This window comes from Alosa pseudoharengus, unplaced genomic scaffold (assembly GCF_046254945.1).
Source record: "Alosa pseudoharengus isolate Yale_2024_CS ecotype anadromous, Long Island Sound unplaced genomic scaffold, YU_APseudo_1.1 YU_APseudo_1.1_scf_13, whole genome shotgun sequence".
In the NCBI taxonomy this organism is placed as follows: Eukaryota; Metazoa; Chordata; class Actinopteri; order Clupeiformes; family Clupeidae; genus Alosa; species Alosa pseudoharengus.
Genome location: NW_027468598.1, coordinates 6,107,501 through 6,126,575, shown reverse-complemented (window position 1 = coordinate 6,126,575; position 19,075 = coordinate 6,107,501). Strand labels below are relative to the sequence as shown.

At 47.2% G+C, this 19,075-nt stretch overlaps 1 protein-coding gene across 10 annotated transcripts in view; it reads right to left on the bottom strand.

Annotated features, from left to right (window-relative positions):
• msi2b (musashi RNA-binding protein 2b) overlaps positions 1–19,075 on the bottom strand; it is a 226,662-nt gene that overhangs the window by 11,949 nt on the left and 195,638 nt on the right. For 7 of the 10 annotated variants that reach the window (XM_076281916.1, XM_076281917.1, XM_076281918.1 and 4 more), the window contains exons 11-12: positions 16,900–17,022; positions 3,588–3,803 (exon numbers count right to left, since the gene is read on the bottom strand). The exons of 1 other annotated variant lie outside the window; for it this stretch is intronic. In XM_076281916.1, the coding sequence (XP_076138031.1) occupies positions 3,588–3,803; positions 16,900–17,022 (339 nt within the window). The remainder of the gene's footprint in view (positions 1–3,587; positions 3,804–16,899; positions 17,023–19,075) is intronic. 2 more of the 10 variants (XM_076281919.1, XM_076281920.1) reach the window with 2 other exon arrangements.

Genomic DNA, 19,075 nt, shown 5'->3' with positions numbered 1-19,075 from the left:
ATGCTCCTGCAAAGGTAGATCAGACAGGTATGGATGGCTTCAGGTGAGGGTGCAGGTGAAGGGGAGGAGAGGGTGTGAAAGGAAGAGGAACAGAAAGAGGATTAAAAGGGATACAAAGACAAGAGTGATGAAGAGCCACAGCATACGAGAGGAAAATCGGAGACCTAAAATGGAGAAGGTCACATTTCCTAATGTTGGAAGGCGTAGCGCACGCATCAGAATCTCACACCATGAATGGCAGTGGTTAGAAATGGGAAGGCAGAGGATGAGAAAGAGAAGGACTAAGCAACCGAGGATTAAGTAAGGGATAGTGTATTGTCCGCTGGTCATTACTGGAAAATAACTCCCGACAGGGTGAACAGGACTTGCTTCGTCCTGAAGGGATTTATTTTCCAATAATGACCGGCGGACAATACATTATCCTGCTTATTATATGGCTACTTGTCAAAATGAGAAAAGAGACTTCACACAATATGTCTTTCTAGATAATTTTGTTACCCTTTTGTGGTTTCCGTTGAGAAACAAACAGTACGCCACACAAATAGAACTTGAAAGCTACTTGCCGACTTTCACATTAAATGAAGTTCCATTGTGATAAGTGGGCAAACTACTTGGTGAATGATATGAAAGACGTGTATCAGAAGCACAAAACCCATTGCTATTGACAACACTTCGTCATTCATTTTTGGCAGCGGTCACCATACAGAATTATCGGACCTTCAAACGTTGTGAAGGTCTGTTTATGCTAATGGAACTTTCTAAAGAGCCTTACAATAAGCTAAATAAGCATGATGGTACCGACTGTACATCTCTAAACGTGTGGCCTGATGTTTGCTCAATAAAATACATACAATGCAGCGCAGCATAGCAAACTAAAACATTCTAATTTTATAAAAATTTGAAAGCACAAATAAGACAAGTTTACAGTGCTGCGGTGTGATAAATGAAAACTTCTGTGAAGAACTCTAGGGCCCCTGTATAGTGGCCGTGCTCATTTCTCTCTATCCAGCCCTCGGTGACACTCTCCATTAACAGGGAATATTAAATCAAACTCCTCGGTGGCCGGAAGCTTTTACTTCACTTGGATATTCATTGGGAGAGAGGTCTATTAATGTACAGGGCTCGGAGACTCAGGAGGCTTAGACATTCAAATGAGAAGGAAAAAGCCAAGGTATGGGAAGCAGCCAGAAGAAGAGCAGAGGAAGAAAACCACGGGACACGGACACACTTTTCGGAGGAGCGACAAACAGGATTTGAGAGCCTTTACCAATGATTGTACCAGAAACTCATCTGTGGCGGCATGGAAAAATAACATCCTGTCAGAGGATGTTAAATCCTGAATGACTTCCTACTTCCAACACGTCAACTCACCAAAAGGAAGTCAAAGCGAGACAACAGCTGTTACGTATCATTACACCCAATAATATCTATTACCAGCTCTGAACCATGAGACACATGCCATCTCTAAAATATAATATGATTATAAGAACCATTGTAAAATTACTATAAATTTCACAAGCTGTATATGACATCTGACTTTCTACACTGGGCTGTTAGTGGCAAAGTGCCTTGTATGAATTTATGGTAAATATTTAGCTCATGACTGTCTTTTGGAACAGAATACTAATATGTAATATTAGTAAATGTAATATGCTCAAGTGCCGTTATTAATTACTTTACTTTTTTATTTATTAATTATTTTTTGTATAAATGTATAAACAAATGTATTTTTCAGCCAAAAAAACAACTGTCAAAGCTACCAAGTGGTCAGGGTCAGGGTAGGAAACAATGACAAAACTGCTTTGCATGTCACAGTCCTCTTCCAAATGTTTCCTTTTCCCCTAGGTGCTCTTTAGTATTCTAATCAGGGTCCTCTACCCCCCCCCCCCCCCCCCATTATTGCAGTGGAAAGCTATTACTGACTGCCTCATTCTTGTTTTCACAGCAAACTATACTCTAGGTAATTGGCAAAATCTGCAGACCAGCAAAAGCCTTTGGGGGTGAAAAAAGGACTTCAGGCAAGGCTTTCTTTTGTCAACAGTTCTTCTACAGATGCATTGTCAGGTGCTGAAAGTACTGAGCCTAAACAGCATGAAGAGAATACCTCAATAGAGGAGTAACTTCTGTGGCGTCAGTTCAATAGAACCCAAACATTCCAGGCCCTATTATTCATCAGTTATTATCGTCACTCCGTTAACGTGTATTCGGGAAAAGAGGAAAACTGATTGTATAATTAAATTTGCTGCCGTTCTCCTACGCACACTTGCGTAACACTGAAGTAATCTGTGAATGTAGTCCATAAGTCAGTAAAATACTATACAAGATCCTGACTGGAGTTCTTCAAAGTTAAATGTCTCAAGGCAGGAGTTTACATAAGCAGCTTGATATGCTGAATGGATGACATATTTAATAATAAAGTATTTTATAAAGTAATTTCAGGCAAGCGCAGAGGTAATGACAACTCAGGTTCCTCATAGACTATCATGTAAAATTATGCCAATTCAAGAAATAAACAAAAAACACTGTGAGGAGAAAGCAAACGAGCTAATATTCTCCAGTCATACAATTAGTTTGAATTGCACAATTAGAAGTAATGATATTAGGACTATATAAAAGTAGTCTACACAACATCTACCCATCTATCCTTTCCTACAGATGCTAGGCATGCCTGAGCACTTCAACACTGATCATCAATGCTTCTTTAATCGTATTCAAACATTCAATTACCTACCACAATTACTACAGCAGCATGTGCTGGTCTTTTGCACCCCACAACAAAGCCTAATCTGGTCTTTGTTCCATATAATCCATTCATAATTGATTTTTTTAAATTCCTCCAATTACTTCCTTTCCCTTTAGAGGCTCTGATCAGATGGAGTTTCCATTCAGAGAAATAAGTAAAGGGCTGACCCACTCTGCTTGTGCTGCACTCTCTGTCTGAGTAAGGAACTGCCACAGACATGTCTGCAAACAGCAGGAGTGTAATGGGGATGTGCTTTGAGAGAATGTCTTTTGATCGTGTCACCCACACAGTTTTATCGCCATGCTCAGTGCATATGCCATCTCAAATACACATGAATGCCACAATGTAAACAACAAACAAACAATGAAACAAAAAAACATAAGGATGGCAAGAAACAAACAAACAAAAAATACAATAACATTTGTAAAGTGAATGTTGCATTTGTAAATAAAGGGAAGCATGCAGAACACCCAGTATGCAAACAAAGCGCCAACAAGAGACATCATTCACTGCACTCCTGCTTTGGTAGCACACTTTGTCTTCATCACCATCATCATCATCATCATTTCTATAATACATCAGCTCTGCTTCTCCCTCTGCCTCTTTTGGTCAAAGCCCTCTCCCAGGCAGGGCCCCCCTGGGCGCCTCCCCTCCCCCCCTCTCCTGATGAACTCCAGATGAGAAGGAGACCAAATATTTGTCAATCAATCAATGGATGATTGGAAGGAGGAGAGGAGGCGTGGCGAGGCGCGATGAGGCGGTGTGTGTGGCGGTGAGCGCTGGGTGCTTGTGGTGCGGTGCGGGCGATGGGTGGGGTGGGGGTGGGGGTGGGGGGGTTACACACCTGGGCTCTTAAACTGATCCGGGCTGTGCAGGTGCTGCTGAGGAGGCGGCGGCTGGGGCTGCGTCTGCTGCAGGGGGGAGTGGCAGGCGGACGTGGCAGCATGCTCACTGTGCAGCAGCTGGGGGGGGTGGGGCCCCAGGGAGCCGTAGTCCGCGAAGGAGAACGCGGGGCCCCTCTGGTCGCTGGGCGAGGAATAGAACCCGTAATCGGGGTACCCTGGGAGATAACAGTCATAGGGGGAGGAGGAGGAGGAGGAGGAGAAGGAGGGGGAGGAGGAGGAGGCAGGAGGAGGAAGGGGGAGGGGAGGGGGGACTCCATCATTGTGGAAAGTGTTTGTTTTTTTTGCATAGTATAGTTACATGGTAGACCTGTTGCTGTTATTACATGGCATGGCATTGCTTTGGAACACTGTTGATACATGATACAGGGATGACATGACCACCTGTGCACTGCTGATAGTTTTGGGGAAGAGTGTGTGTGTATGTGGGCCCACTCCCACCAACCCCCCATCACTTATGACAGCCATAAAACATGCCACGCAAAGTCGTGTGTGTGTGTGTGTGTGTATGTGAGTGTGTGTGTGTGTGTGAGAGAGAGATGTGTGTGCTGAGAAGATCTCATGTGTTCTTGCCAAACATTGGAGGCCGCACTAGCACCAAACACTGCAGATCGAAATGGAGCAAAGTCAATAGTGGCCGGAGCCAAATGGAGGAATGGATAAACACACGCCTCCACCTTCCTGTATTTGTCCTGTTTCACCAGAGGCGGCCAGTGTCAATACAAATCTTTTCAGCCAGACCCCAAAAAAAGCCACTGTTGTCAGCTGACACCTCTCCGAGAAGGAAAAAAAGAGTCACCACAAACAGCAGTTAGGGAGGGGAAATGGAATTTAAATCAAATCAATACTCTCTTCTTGTTTGGCTAAATACAGGTGATCGGACCAGAATAATCCTCCTGCCAAGCTCACATTGATGTGGGAGGGACAGTCAAATGTAGGCAGCATAACGATGTGAAACACACACATTGGGATATGAACAAGCTGTAATGGCCACGGCACACGCATGGACCTCTACAGGCTTGGGTCAACATCCATGTGTTTGGACTGGAAGGCATGAGGTTAAAAACAGCTTGGAAGACCAGAAACTAGTGGGGGGAAAAAACAAAATGAAGACCAAATGTTTTTTATGGTGCCTCCCCCTGCACACCACTAAAGCTACACCTCCATGAGACAGAACTACAACACAAGGACACAAAAGTGCTTAGGCAGATACCTGTGTGTGTGTGTGTGTGTGTGTGTGTGTGTGTGTGTGAATGTGTGCGTTCAAACAGCCAGAAGCTGCAGCTCAATTACAGCTTGACACCACCTTGGAAGTTCACACTTTGTTTTCTCCTGCCATATGTGTTTTAAAATGGCACAGATGACCAACAGAGCTGTCACACGCCTAGTAAATAATAATTAGACCATCAAAGGCCTGCCAAACACTGTATAAACAAGAGAAATGGCTTCCCATTTGGAACGGCACACATGCCGCCACAGTCCGCAAAAAAAGGAAAACACTTTATGGTATTTATTCCTCTGCTGCTTGGCAGATCGCCAGCTCCCCCAAATTATGGGCCAAATATATGGCAGTTTTCCCATGTTGCCCACATAAAATAAACAGCCCAAATAAATTTCAGGGGGGAAAATGGAGCTTTGAGGGGTTTATTAAGTGATAGAGAGTTTCTTATTACTCATGTAATGGCAGGAAATCAGTTTGAAAAAATAGCCTCCCCCCTATAAGGTCCTACACTGTAAGTCTGGATGATAAACATGATGCATTAAAGGCTAGAAATGAGAGCACTAAGTGTGCTGTTGTGTCTATTTATGGAGGAGAGAGTCAAACGCTCTGTGTCATTGCGATGAGTGATCGTGCCCCTCCTTGCTGTTTGTCCACCTCCTTCCCATGGCCGTCTGAGTGGGTGCTGGGCTGGACGGACCGCACGGCTACACTGACCAGGGAGAGCTGGGTGGGCGGCTGCACACTCATCAGTTTCAGTGATTCTCTTGTTACAGCGCACTAATGAGTTTAAGAGTGGCCAACAAGGCAAGGATTTAAAGAGCAGTGAAACAGACCATCAAACTCACCATGGATTACACCTTCCCCAGCCCATGTACTGCATACGGGTACACACACACACACACGCGCACACACAGACACAGACACACACACACACGCACAGTGTCAGTCATACATAGCCCATGAAAGGCTGTTTTCTTTTGACCACCAAAACTAACCCTTTGGCCAAACATCACCACCTACAGTACGTACCCAGCGGCACGCCTCCTCTCTCCACACACAGTAGCCTACTTCAGTTGCACAGGTCTAAGCTGTTTAGTCATCTCAGAGCCCTTACAGCAGTGACAAAAGTCTCGCAGGAATACACACAGAATACAAAACTGTCTGAGCCGAGTCATCCATCCACATTGATGTTTCTGATGCTTGTCTCTGATTAACCTCCTTTTTTTCTCTCTTTTTCTTTCTCTCTATCCTCTCTCTCTCTCTTCTTGGCAAAAAGCAATTTCCATGGCAGAGAAATCATCAAGATTTTTTGTTGCTCTTTACAATGTCTCTGTGATTGCAAAATTTGATTTAAGGCTACAGTACAACAAAGAGGAGCCCATTCTAATGGCAGGAGTGTGGGGGTGGTGGTGCTCTGCTGTGGAAGCCTAACTAGACTCTCTGGTTGGACAGTGAAAAAAAAGAAACAAGGCAGTATGTTATATAACAGTTCCTTGACCTGTTGTTCCCAACACCTAGACGATTAACAAGGTCTTTTTAATTGAATGTCATGACACAAGTGAGATCAAACACACAAATGAATTCCCAGTGCAGCGCTTTGATAGCACATTCACTTCACTTTTCCCTTGAGATTAATTAATAAACAAAATAGCCTGTAAATGTACCTGAACGAGACATCCGTCTACACTGGTCTCAAGTGCTTGTGCCTGCTCAGTAAAGGCTGGGGAATGCCCACTCAAGCAGGGGCCCCATTTGAAGTCGCTTTAAGAGCAACGAGAGCTGAAGGAGAGGGAGAGAGGGGAGAGAAATGCTCTTTAGGTTTTTGAAATCCATTTCTGATGGGGGCTGTTAATAGCGGCGTGTCCTTGAGGTTCAAAGTGATCTTAGGTCCCTGGCTCTTAATTAGACCAAAGCCGCTGTCTCATTCCATTTCCTCTCATCTTCTTAATTAGATCTTTAACAACAAACAAATGAAGACCTTTTACAAAGCGAGGCGTTATGACCCCCCCCCCCCCCGGGAGGCCGGGAGTGAGAACGAGGGAGAGAAAAAGAGAGTGAGAAAGAGAGAGAGAAAGGGGGAATGAGATATTTCCATTTGTCTACCATTCCCTTGTCTCTGATCAAACACAATGAAACAGTCCCTTTGGTGCAATACGTGCAAGCCCTCCAACGCCGCATTAATTTCAGTGACATGGAATAAAAAATGAAAGTGACATTCGCCCCTACACAGCAAACACACCTGGCAGCTTTGTTTCTTTGACACACACAAATGAGCTGTGGAGGTCTCATCTAATAACGACAAAACATGCTGGAAAAAAAAAAAAAAAAAAGACTCAGGCATCTCTCAACTAACGACGGCCCGATCTGCTTAAGAGGTGGAATAAATGCTGTGAGAAAGCTCACTCTCACTTCCCGACTACAGACACTGAATAAGCCCACCATCTGGAAACGCCGAGGCAACCAGAGTGTGGCTGCCAGGTGATTTTCCCTTTCTCTGCACATGCAAATGCTTTAGTTTGACCGAGCGCGCGCTGCCGAGGCCGGGAGATAGCTGGGAATTACATATGTACAGTTTCTGAGACATCAAAGTTGCCAGCGTAGCGTCTCCCCTCTGATGTGCCTCCCCCAGCCTGCTGTAGTAGCTCTGCCTGGTGCGGACTGGAGCTTTGCATGATTGATGTCTTAGCAGGTATCACAGGAACTTTCAGAGGAGGTGGGAAGAAAAAAAGAATACACATTTGAAAAGACCATCTGTATAATACAGTCAACATTGACAAACATCTCTTATCTGCAATTGCACAATTTTGTGAAAAAGTAATTGCCTTCATGCTCACCTAACTTGAAAAACTACTGAGCACAAACTCTAACGTCAAGACAAAAAAATATATATTCTGTTGGACAAGCTCCTCTTCTCTCCAGCCTGCGCTGTGTCTATCTGTTTGCTCTCCCCTCAAAGGCAGAAACACAGGACGACACTGTTGCTTGATAGCGCGCGGGCTACGGAGTTCTCAGGCAGGAGATGGATGTGTGAGCGCATCTTGTCTGACTTGATGAATAGAGTCTCGCCTCAGCAGCGCGCACAGACCCAGGTGGGTGTGGTGGCTGCACGCGCTCCATCTCCACTCCATCTATTAGTCACTGCTGCTTTCCGGGGGCGCGCTACGCTACGCTACGCTACGCTACAGGGACTGGCATGAGGGGTGCGGTGGGTGAAGACAGGAAGGATGCAGGAAGGGATGGGGCAGAAGCAACACAATGGAGCGCCATCGTGCCCAGACCACATGAAAGAGATTCGTTCGACTCAGATGTGTGAAACATCTGCAGGAGTGTGATGAGGAAGAGCCACTGATGTCACCCTCCACTGGCCTCATACCTCTGCCCACAGGGTCATACATATTCACTATCAAACTCCACCATCAGGACCACACACCCAACCGCCTGTCCACTTTAAACCTTAGCCTCCACAGAACCAAGATCGCTCTATATACCTCCTTTTCCACCTCTCACTCCATCTCTCTTTCTCTTTCCCTGCTTGCAAAACATTCCATTACTCTGTCTTTTTCTTCTGGCTCATTCCCTCTCTATGCGTCTGTCAGTGTCTTTCTTACTGTGATATCAAAAACACTGTCTGCTGAGGGGAAAGAAAACCAAACAAACACGCAAAGCATGAATCCAAATAAGCCAAAGGATGGCCGGGCACCTAAGAGAAGCGACCGCTTTATCAGCTTTTAAGAGCAGCGACTGAGGCCATTTGTCAGCGTACAGTAGCGTGGGCTCCAGCAGAAGGCTTTCATATCCTCGCCTCGGAGCTGTCATCTAGTCCGCCGGCTAATTACTGCTGCTACACCAAAGAGCAGCGGCCCTACTGCCTGGTGACATCTCCAGGCCCCTAGGGTGATTACACAGGCCTCGCAGGGTGGGAGAGAGAGGGATGAAGAAAAGGGGAGGGAAAGAGCAGTAAGGGGAAAAGAGGAGGAGGAGGAGGGAGAGAGCGAGTAAAAGAGATATTGCTTTTATTTTTCCACATCGGCCCCACGGCCCCCTCTCCAGGGTCCTTTCGCTGCATTAGGTCACACATCACGCCCTGCCCAAGCGTGCCTCAGGGCCTGGGCAGGGATCGCCCGTGAGGCTCTCTCTCTCCGCCGCCACCGCCGCCGCCCGCGCATACACATGCGTGCTGTGTTAACGCAATCGACCGTGTCAGGTTCACTTAGATGTAAAGACGATGATCTGCTCTGCGACCACCACCCCCTGAGCTTTGCGCAAGCCTCATACACATGGGCGGAGAGAACGGGAACGTTAGCGGCCAGTCTCTCTGTGTTTATGGAACAGTCTGATGACAGTGTGGCGATGGGAAAGTGGACACTGCTGCAAGGAGCTGTCTAGGTTTGCCTTTAAAAAGGAAAAGAATAGCTGGACAGGGCCAGGCTTGTTTCTGTCCTCTGTGCTGTAGCAGGGCCCATGCTCTGCCCACACCTATGAAGTGCTGATGTAGAACACTAGGGGTCAGTATTAGAGTTCACTGCAGGGAAAAATGAGGGCACCTTCTGAACAGGTGCAAAACAACAGCACACAGAGACTGCCTTCTCCTGCGTGCATCCACATCTCACCCGCGCATGCTTTATGTAGACTTGAATTACTTCTAAATGAATATTTGAGCAAAAAATAAGCATAGGGTGGTTTTCATTTCTACTGCAATTAGCCATAGAAGATGTAGCATTACTGGGGCAGGCACAATGTAGAAGCTCTCTCTTTCTCATAAAGAAACACTGCAATCAGCAGAGTAAAAATACCTATCATAGCATCGAAATGTCTAAATGTCAGTCTCCGGATCATCACAATAAAATCAGCGGTGTATTCTGAGGGAGGGAATTGAAAACAGGCAGCAGCTAACTAGGGAGGATTTTGGGAGCCCATTCTGAAATCTGCATGATGCTCGGCAGCCAAAATGAGTCACTGAGTGTGAAACGCAGCTTCAAACCCGACTTGTCAGCACTGCAACAACAATCTGCCTGTTGATGTAAGCAAAATATTGCCTTTTTAAAACTCGGACCATAGCTTTTCACAACGAATATGGCAAGGGTGGGGAGGAAAAAGGGCTGACATTTTTGCACGGTGAGTTTGGAGCACTATCCAGAGGAGAAAAAAAGAGGCACCTTCAAGGACCAGTGCCAACCTTGGAAATAACATTTCACACAATCATCTAGTTCAGGCGGAGGATGTCACAGATGGTGAATACATCAGAGGGCAGCCGAGTGGGGAATCTGTGCTCTCTAACAAAACACTGTCATTTTTTTAAAAGCACTGACCCTGCAATCCCTCTCTCCGAGACACGCGCCACTCCATTTATGAACTCAATTTATGTGTGTGTGAGTTTGTGTGTGTATGTGTCTCTCTCTCTGTATGTGAGTGAGTGTGTGTGTGTGGTCTCTCTCTCTCTATCTCTGTGTGTGTGTGTGTGTGGTCTGTCTGTGTGTGTGTGTGTGTGTGTGTTTGGGTGGTCGGGTGCATTTGCGAAGCGTGCGTATGTTGCTGTGCGCGCAAGTCAATGAGAGTTCTCTCTGACACTCTTTGTGAAGAGGGTGTCAATAACCTTATCAAATGTGTTTCCAAATTAGGATACAATTAGGGATCATCTCTAATTAGCAAACTCCATCAGCAGCTTTGCTACAGTACCCAGCCTCACTGCCTGAAGTGGCTTCCCCATTCCATGTGAAACAGCCCTTTTTCTATTTAGGTGACTAATTATCAGCCAGACAATCTCTCTCCTCCCCTAAGATGGCGAACATGTTTCATAAATAATCCATAGATAATGGTGTGTCATTTGGTGTTCAGATAGGCCTGCATAATGGATATTTAATACAGGAAATATCCGTAATATTTGGTGGAGAAGCATTAACATCCTGTCCACTGACTGATCACTGGCTATCTCCAGCTTGCAGGCGCACTCACTCACACAAGTAAGGACACACTCACACACACACACACACTCACATCTATGCCACACACAGACTCAGACACAACCATGCACACAGATGCTCATATGCATGCCGCACACGGACACACGGGGACTCACACAAACAGACACACACACACACACACACACACACACACACACACACACACACATGTCACGCAAACACATCACATCAAAAACTGGACAGGTTCCCTATAAAAAAATAAATAAATAAAACAGCGTCTGCACAATGGCAGCGGTGAGAAGGAGAAAACACATCTGTCTTCATCATGGGGAGGCGACAGACGTATATGAGCGCCGCATTTCACATTTCCAGCAGCCGCTGCTGGGTGTCATCAGGTGGAGGGACGGAGGGAGAGGAGAGGGGGGTGGGGGTGGGGATGGGGTGGAGGGGTGCCGATGGCCTAGTTTACACCTGCAGAGCGGCTGCCTGGCTTGGCGCGGAGAGGAGAGGAGAGGGGAGGAGGTGAGGAAGAGAGGGGAGGAGAGGTGAGGGGAGTCAGAGCAGGGAGAGAGGCTCAGCTGTGGGAGCGGACCTGTCTGCTGTGCTGCCCTAATGCAGAGTGACAGTGTACCACCATTGCCGCTACCATCACCATTTCACACACACACACACACACACACACACACACACACACACACACACACACACACACACACACACACACACACACACACACACACACAAATACACAGCCTGCGAATGTGTGAACAGAACAGGTAAAAGGTGAGTGTGTTTTGTGTTTTTCTATGTGTAAGAAGAGGTGAATAGGTTATGTGAGGCATGTGCTAAGGGCAGAATGAGTGTGTGGACAGGTCTGGGATTCTGATGCAGGTTTGTGCATAAAGCCATTTCCATGTCTAGATGGAGTACTGTGAGCGGCTTTGTGCCCCTACAGTACATGCACAGATGGAATTCTATGTGTATGTGTCGTTTGTAGGAATACACCAAAGAGCAAGAACTAGGATGCTTGAGCCAAACTAGAGCATTCACTCGTTTTTGAAAGTACAGTAGATAATCAGAGCTGTTGCCCACTGCCTTACAGCAGAGATCCACTGGAGAGGACGCACAAATTGGTTTATTTCACTAGACATCCTCTCACTCGCTTTTGCTCTGTGGACAGTCTAATGGATCTCAGCAAATAGCTACTTCCCAGTCGTTTTGTTATTTCAGAGATTTTGAAAGAAGTGTATTCTGGCTCTAAGGATACCAGTGAATATCTGTTTAACGAAACATCATTCACCACAGGCCAAAAATTGGTAAGAAAAGCACAGAAATCTCACAATCAAACAATGAAATTGATATCTGTCTACAGCTCGGCAAATACCACCAGACCCATTACTCCAAACACAAACCAGATGACGTCGGTGAGAAAGCCTAATAAAAACTCAGAGATAGAGGGGTGGACTAAGACCTAACTCAGCTTTATAGGACAACAAAAAGTACAAAACAAACAAAACAATATTGTTCAGAGAAACAGTCCCACACGTTCCCACACCCAAATGCCTAGTAAAGAGAGGCTGTGGCAAGCCAAACACAGGCAGTGCTGAGTGGCTGAGTGAAGGGGGGTGTGAGCGGCAGGAATGGAGGGGGCTGCAGAGAAAAGGACGCTTAAAGAAGTGCTGGAAACACCCTCCATGTGAGGAAGAGAGGAGAGGAGGACTACACAGTGCAATGGTCACTATCATATCCATTAACTGTTGACGTCCAAGCCTCCCTACTCTCATGTAAGATAATTAGTACATATCACACATAGAGATCTTCTCCCCATATGCTTTTCCCTTCTCACTGGCTGGGCTTTGTACTCTGAAATAGCGTCACTAATGACTAATGTATGGGTTTAATATCTCCTCTTCCCTGTGTGCAAGTGTGGTATGATTAGTCATTTTACTGATACTATAAATGTGAGTTTCTCATGAAGGTTAAGTCTTCAGTGCAAATGTAGCTGTACACAGCTGCACTGCTGTTCCTGGGAAGAAGGGGAGGCAGAATGCCTACAGTGAGGAAAGACACATTGGAGACTAACCAGGACGGAGAGGGCAGTGCTGCTGCTCAGGCAGTAGCTAAGCTGATCACATTATTCAAATGCAAAATGGAGGCTACATGGGAATTAAAGCACGGGGCTAATGTTTTTAAAATGGCGCCAGGGGCACTGCATTATACCAGAGGAGGAATAGAGGAGTCTTTAATCTACCACACTGCCCCTGGATCAAGAGGGAATGGCACGTTCTTCACCTTCTTCTTTTTTCTTTTTCTTTCCTATTCCTCCACCTCTCTATTTCTCTTTGTCCATATAATGGGAGGCTACTGTACATATTTCTAATGAGATCTCACCTCCTCTCTCTAAAACTTGCAGTGACCAGACACACTTTTACATGCCTGAGAATCCCTATGAGACGTGTGGATTGTTAGTAGAGTCTGATCACTATGAGACGTGTGGATTGTTAGTAGAGTCTGATCACTATAAGACGTGTGGATTGTTAGTAGAGTCTGATCACTATAAGACGTGTGGATTGTTAATAGAGTCTGATCACTATAAGACGTGTGGATTGTTAATAGAGTCTGATCACTATAAGACGTGTGGATTGTTAGTAGAGTCTGATCACTATAAGACGTGTGGATTGTTAATAGAGTCTGATCACTATAAGACGTGTGGATTGTTAATAGAGTCTGATCACTATAAGACGTGTGGATTGTTAGTAGAGTCTGATCACTATGAGACGTGTGGATTGTTAATAGAGTCTGATCACTATGAGACGTGTGGATTGTTAGTAGAGTCTGATCACTATGAGACGTGTGGATTGTTAGTAGGCACTCTGAATGAGTGTCTGCTGAGTCATTTGCCAGCACTGGACACTGGGGAAGTGTGGAGGGAGATCAGAACACCCATGTGCTTCTGAATAAGACATCACAAGTCCACAGCTAATAGGATTTTCACCAGCAATACCAGATTCAGTGATCACACCAGGAAAGGTGGCATTATCCTTTTGAAATGGCAATTGGCTTCATTAAGTTAAGTGCGAGGTGAACGGGGACTGTATCAGGTGATACATGGGGTAGTTTTATTCTCACATAAAACTACCATATAATGCACGGTAATGTTTTATTTTATAACAACATAATCGTCGTGGCGATAACGAGCACGCTCAAATGCATATTCCATAACCAATTAGGGCTGCTGTCCCATTGTGTGCTGCGTGTGCCCTGCGTGCCCTCAGCTGGATGGGCCACTGCTGCGTGCCACTTTAAGACAGCCCGGGTGAGCCCCCGCATCAGGCTGCCACGGGCCGCAGGGAGACAGACAGACAGCGCCGCTGAGAATCAGACGTGGCCTCCACGGGCCGTTTCATCATCTGACCGCCGCCCTTGACGTCGTCCTCCTGCTCATTGCAGACGTGCATATGCGCCTTTGATTTATGACACGGAACAAATGCTGCTTCACCGGATGAAAGCGGCTCGTCCTGGGCGTGACAAATTGAGTTGGGTTCAAACTGGTTAAGATCTAGGGGAAGTAGGCGGAGTCTAGGCGGCTCTCTCTAATCGCCTGTCCTAATCTTGGCCAGTGGAAGCCGTCCTCGGCCACCTCTCACCTCACCCCACCTCACCCCCCAACATCAGCCAGCTACTACAGGCCAGAGGCTGGCTGGGTGGAGAGCTCCATCTTAGCATCTCCACAACTGCACAATGCAAACAAAAGCCCGCACAAGGAGATGTTGAAACAGCTGTGTATACGCATACCACACATACACACACACACACACACATACACACGTGTGGACAGGCACGAACGTACACACACACACACACACAAACAGTCCCCCACCCTCGCCTGGTTTTAAACTGGTGCTGGTGTTAAGTGATCTAGCACTTCAAACACCCTCAGGAGCATCAGAGGAGCTCAATCCCATATCAGTAAATATATGCACAGCAGGAGTGCAGCAGTGTGCTGCGGCGGCGTGCGTGCGTGCGTGGGGCTTTTAGATGATGGAGCCGCGTGGAAAAGGTCACAAGTAAATGTCAGCGCTCCAGCGTCTCTATGGCTGGGCCCTTCTGCAGCGGCACAGTCACTTCACAGCAGCTGGAGCATCAGAGGGAGAGTATAGCGCCACACACACACACACACACACACACAGCTGGTGGATCAAGCATTTAAGCCTCTGATGGCCTGGACACCCTTGTGTGTGTGTGTGTGTGTGTGCCTGTGCACACACGTTACGCAGCTGATGTGTGCATGTGTCTGTGTGTGTTAAGTTGTTGATGTGTGCTTGATTGTGTGTGTGTGTGCTTGATTGTGTGTGTGGCACACACACAGGCTCACACCACCTGACTCATTTCACTGAGGCTGGATTTCAATTATCTTGGAGGTAACTGATTTGACCTGCCACATCAAACCCCTGTGTAATTAAAGCCCAAACAAGCCAAACAGCCAAGACGCTTCCAGACCAGCACTGAAAAAAGACCGCTTTTGGTCACAGCATGTTGTTGTGTGTTTATTTATTTATATTTGTTTATTTGTTTTGCTTGAGTTCTCGCCATCAAATCAAAGTTGCCTGATTGAGAAGAAAAGCATGACCTGATTAGTTAGAATTCCACCAGATACATTTGTTCCGGCACTTTTGGGGAGTGCCGCTGATGGACATTTGGAAATCCATTTTACGGCTGTCACCGAGTTACACTGGGGCTGAATGGCAGGGTGTGTATAGGCAGGTGCTAGCAGACAGACAGAAAGAGAGAGAGAGAGAGAGTGAGAGAGAGAGAGAGAGACAGAGCGAGGGTCAAAGATTGAGAGAGTGTAGAGAGTGTTTAATGTTGAATGTCTGAATGTGTATTGAATATGTTGTATAGGTCCTCAGAATGCAGCACAGTGGCTACCATTCACCCATCATGACACATGATTTATGGTCAGTCAAATAAGGTCTCCCTCAAATACACACAGATATGTACAAACACAGACACATACACTCATGCTCGCACACACTTACACACTTGAACCTGGATACACATACACACACACACACACACACACACACACACACACACACACACACACACACACACACACACACACACACACACACACACACACACACACACACACACACTTAAAAGGCCATATGTCAGTTTAAGCCGTGGCACGTCTTGTTAATTTATTTGTTCAATACAGTGGGACAAAGTCAGCTTGACTGATTAAGCTATCTGCCTCCTAAATCAATGGGCAGAGCGCAAAAGCAAGCAGAGGAGGGGAGTGGTTTCATGGCATTTTAATGTGCCGAGCTTGTTATTCAGTGCTGAAGTCACTCAATATTTGGCAGAGTGGGAGAGAGAGAGGCAGAGCGAGGGAGAGAGAGAAAGAGATAGAGAGAAAGAGAGAGAGGGTAATTAACTAAATTAGCTACCTAGCACATGTGGTTAAGTGAATGACAAGCACAACTAGAGATGATCTGCCAAAAAATAAAATAAAATAAGAAAGAAAACAACAAATAAACTAGGTCCACACTCCTCTGTATCTCCCTGTGTGTGTGTGTGTGTGTGTGTGTGTGTGTGTGTGTGTGTGTGCGTGTGTCATTAAGGCATAAATAATTAGCTCAGCTTAAGTGGGCTGACAGGAACAACAGAGCCCAACCTCTCACTCCTCCGGTAGCTCGAGAGTGCTGCTGTCATAAGTAGAGCACCACTCTTCCTCTCTCTCTCTCTCTCCTCCTTCCTTTGTCCATCCATCCCTTCTTCTCTTTTCCTCTCCTCCACATATTTTCCTCTCCTTCACACTTTCAGTATGTGTGTGTGTGTGTGTGTGTGTGTGTGTGAGTCGGCAGAGGGAACACAAAGGCGGCTAGTAGTGCTAGTGGCATGAGCTGTTTGTTTTAGTACAACTAGTTCAACAAAACAAAACTGAAAAAAAGAACTATGTGAGAAACAATGAGAAAGAGATTACAAAAGGAACAGGAGATATTATCAACCCAGAAGAGGAAGGAGCAGGAGCAAGAGGAGGAGGAGGAGGTGCAGGAGGAGCACGGAGAGAGCGGCAGCCACACAGAATACCGACAGAGCGTTTACCTGCCCCTGCGTTCTGCGGGTATGCCGTGTAGCCGCCCCGTCCGCGCGAGCCCCTACCTGAGCCGCGCGCTGCCGCCGCCACCGCCGCCGCCGCCACTGGACCGTACGCTGTAGCCGGGAACCCTGGGGTGGGAGGGGGGAGAGGGGACACCGGGGTCAGTCTAGGTGAGACTTGTGTTGGAGCTGTTTGGCTTTAGCTGTGTGAGAGAATGTGTGTGTGTGTGTGTGTGTGTGTGTGTGAGAGTATGAGTCTATGTGTGTGAGTGTGTGTGTGTGCGTGTCTGTATGTGCATCCATGCCTGTGTGTTATACATGTGTGTGTGTTTGTGTGTGTGTGTGTGTGTGTGTGTATGCATGTACTGTATGTGTGTGGGTGCATGCACTTGGAACTGAAGAGGGAGAGCACTATCTAAGTGTTGATGTACCAGCCTGGGTGTATATCACCGGGAGCCTGGGTGCAAGTCTACACAAGTGTTTGTAAATGGGAACAGATGTAGTAAGTGTTGGCCAGCTTGTCAGCCTGTATGCAGTGCATGTGTCCATGCATGTCCGTGTAGGAGTGCTGTGTGCGTGCGGACAGGAGAGGAGATGGACGGAGAGAGAGGCAGTGGTCAGGGCCACTGGGGACGCCAGTAGTAACGCTGTACTGCAGCGCAGCGCGGTGCATGTTGGAGGAGATCAAAGAGAGATGGGAAAGGAGAGATGTGCTTGGAGTCTCTGAGACATGGAGCCAATGAATGATTCAAATGTTTGAGTTTGAAACACGCTCACCTCAGTGAGATCCTGGGCAACATGACTATCCTAACAGCCCTGTTTCTCGTATCCAAACTGGAAACTTTAGCTTGAACCATGATCACACACGATGAGACGCAGATTTTTTTGTCTCAACTTTGTGTCCAGACTCAAACACCCTACTTCCACCTCAATTAGGGGCTCAGTGGGGGGTCCGGAGCTTCACCCCGAGTCCAGCCTGCGTCTGTGGGCCTCTCGGTGCAGCGCCTGGCCTGCGTGTGCTCTCCCCTGACCACTGAGCCCCATCAAACGGCTTCATTAGGAGCCGCGCGTCAGTATGGCAGGACGGCAGCGCCGCAGTGCTTTACGCCTGGATGACCGCTTGACAATCCCTTAGCTTATCTGCCCAGCCCATGCACAAACAGACCGCGCTGGGGGCCGCAATCCACGAGCTGGATCTCACAGTCGGGGCAAGAGCTCAGGCCCTCGTTCAGCGCTCAATTAATTAGCGCCTTTTACTTGTGCGCATGATGTCGGACTGCTGTATAGTCTACTTAAGAGTACTTAGGCTTTGTGCCGGTTTTGCAGAGGAGATAACTGTGGAACACTACCAGGGTCAGGCTTTCATTTGCGCCTACTGGAAGTGCAGTTTGTGGGTCTAAGTGATTTTGATATTACAAGTGATGTGAAAATAGACACTCCTTACATTAATGTTTCATATCTGCATAACAGGGTGATTCGCTTTAGATGTTGCAACTTTTTAATCAGTGCATGAGGAGGCTTTGTTCCCCTCCGAGTGTGGTGGCAGAAGGTAACAGCAGTGGCGGTGGGAACTGATTCAGAAGGGCTGTGGACATCAGGCCCATAAAAGCTTCGGGAAAAAAAGAGACAACAGCAACAGAGAAAGCCAGGACTGACAGACCTGCCGCTAGTCCCACTCAAAGCCACTTATCTCTGAGGTTCCATATGTGCGGCGATCGAGTGGCGAGGCGGTGGGTGTGATGGGAAGGGGGGGGGGGGTGGTGGAGCGGGTGCTGGGCGGGCAGTGGCGCTGGCGATGGATGGCAGCACAGTCAGACGACACTAATCATCTCACTCTTGCTTCGCCGCTGAGCTTTATGCTCTGGAACTCAATCAGCCAGGCGGAGGGGGGTAATTTGGTCCCTCCAGCACCCCCACCCCACCACACCACACCCCACCTTGTCCCCACCCCGTGGTGGCTGGGCCTGTGGAGCGCGGGTGCCTGTGGTGTGTGCTGGCGTCGGGGTGATTTGTAAGGTGTAGGAGGTAGCGGCGGGGCTGGATGGCCAGCGTTATTGCCTCCTGCTGCCACCACAGTGCCTCTTTATGCTGCCATCACCAAATTAGACACCAGGGATTAATCGCTCCCCTCCAAATGCCTCCAAAATGGCCTTTTAATTCACCTGAAGCTAAATGCTTTGAT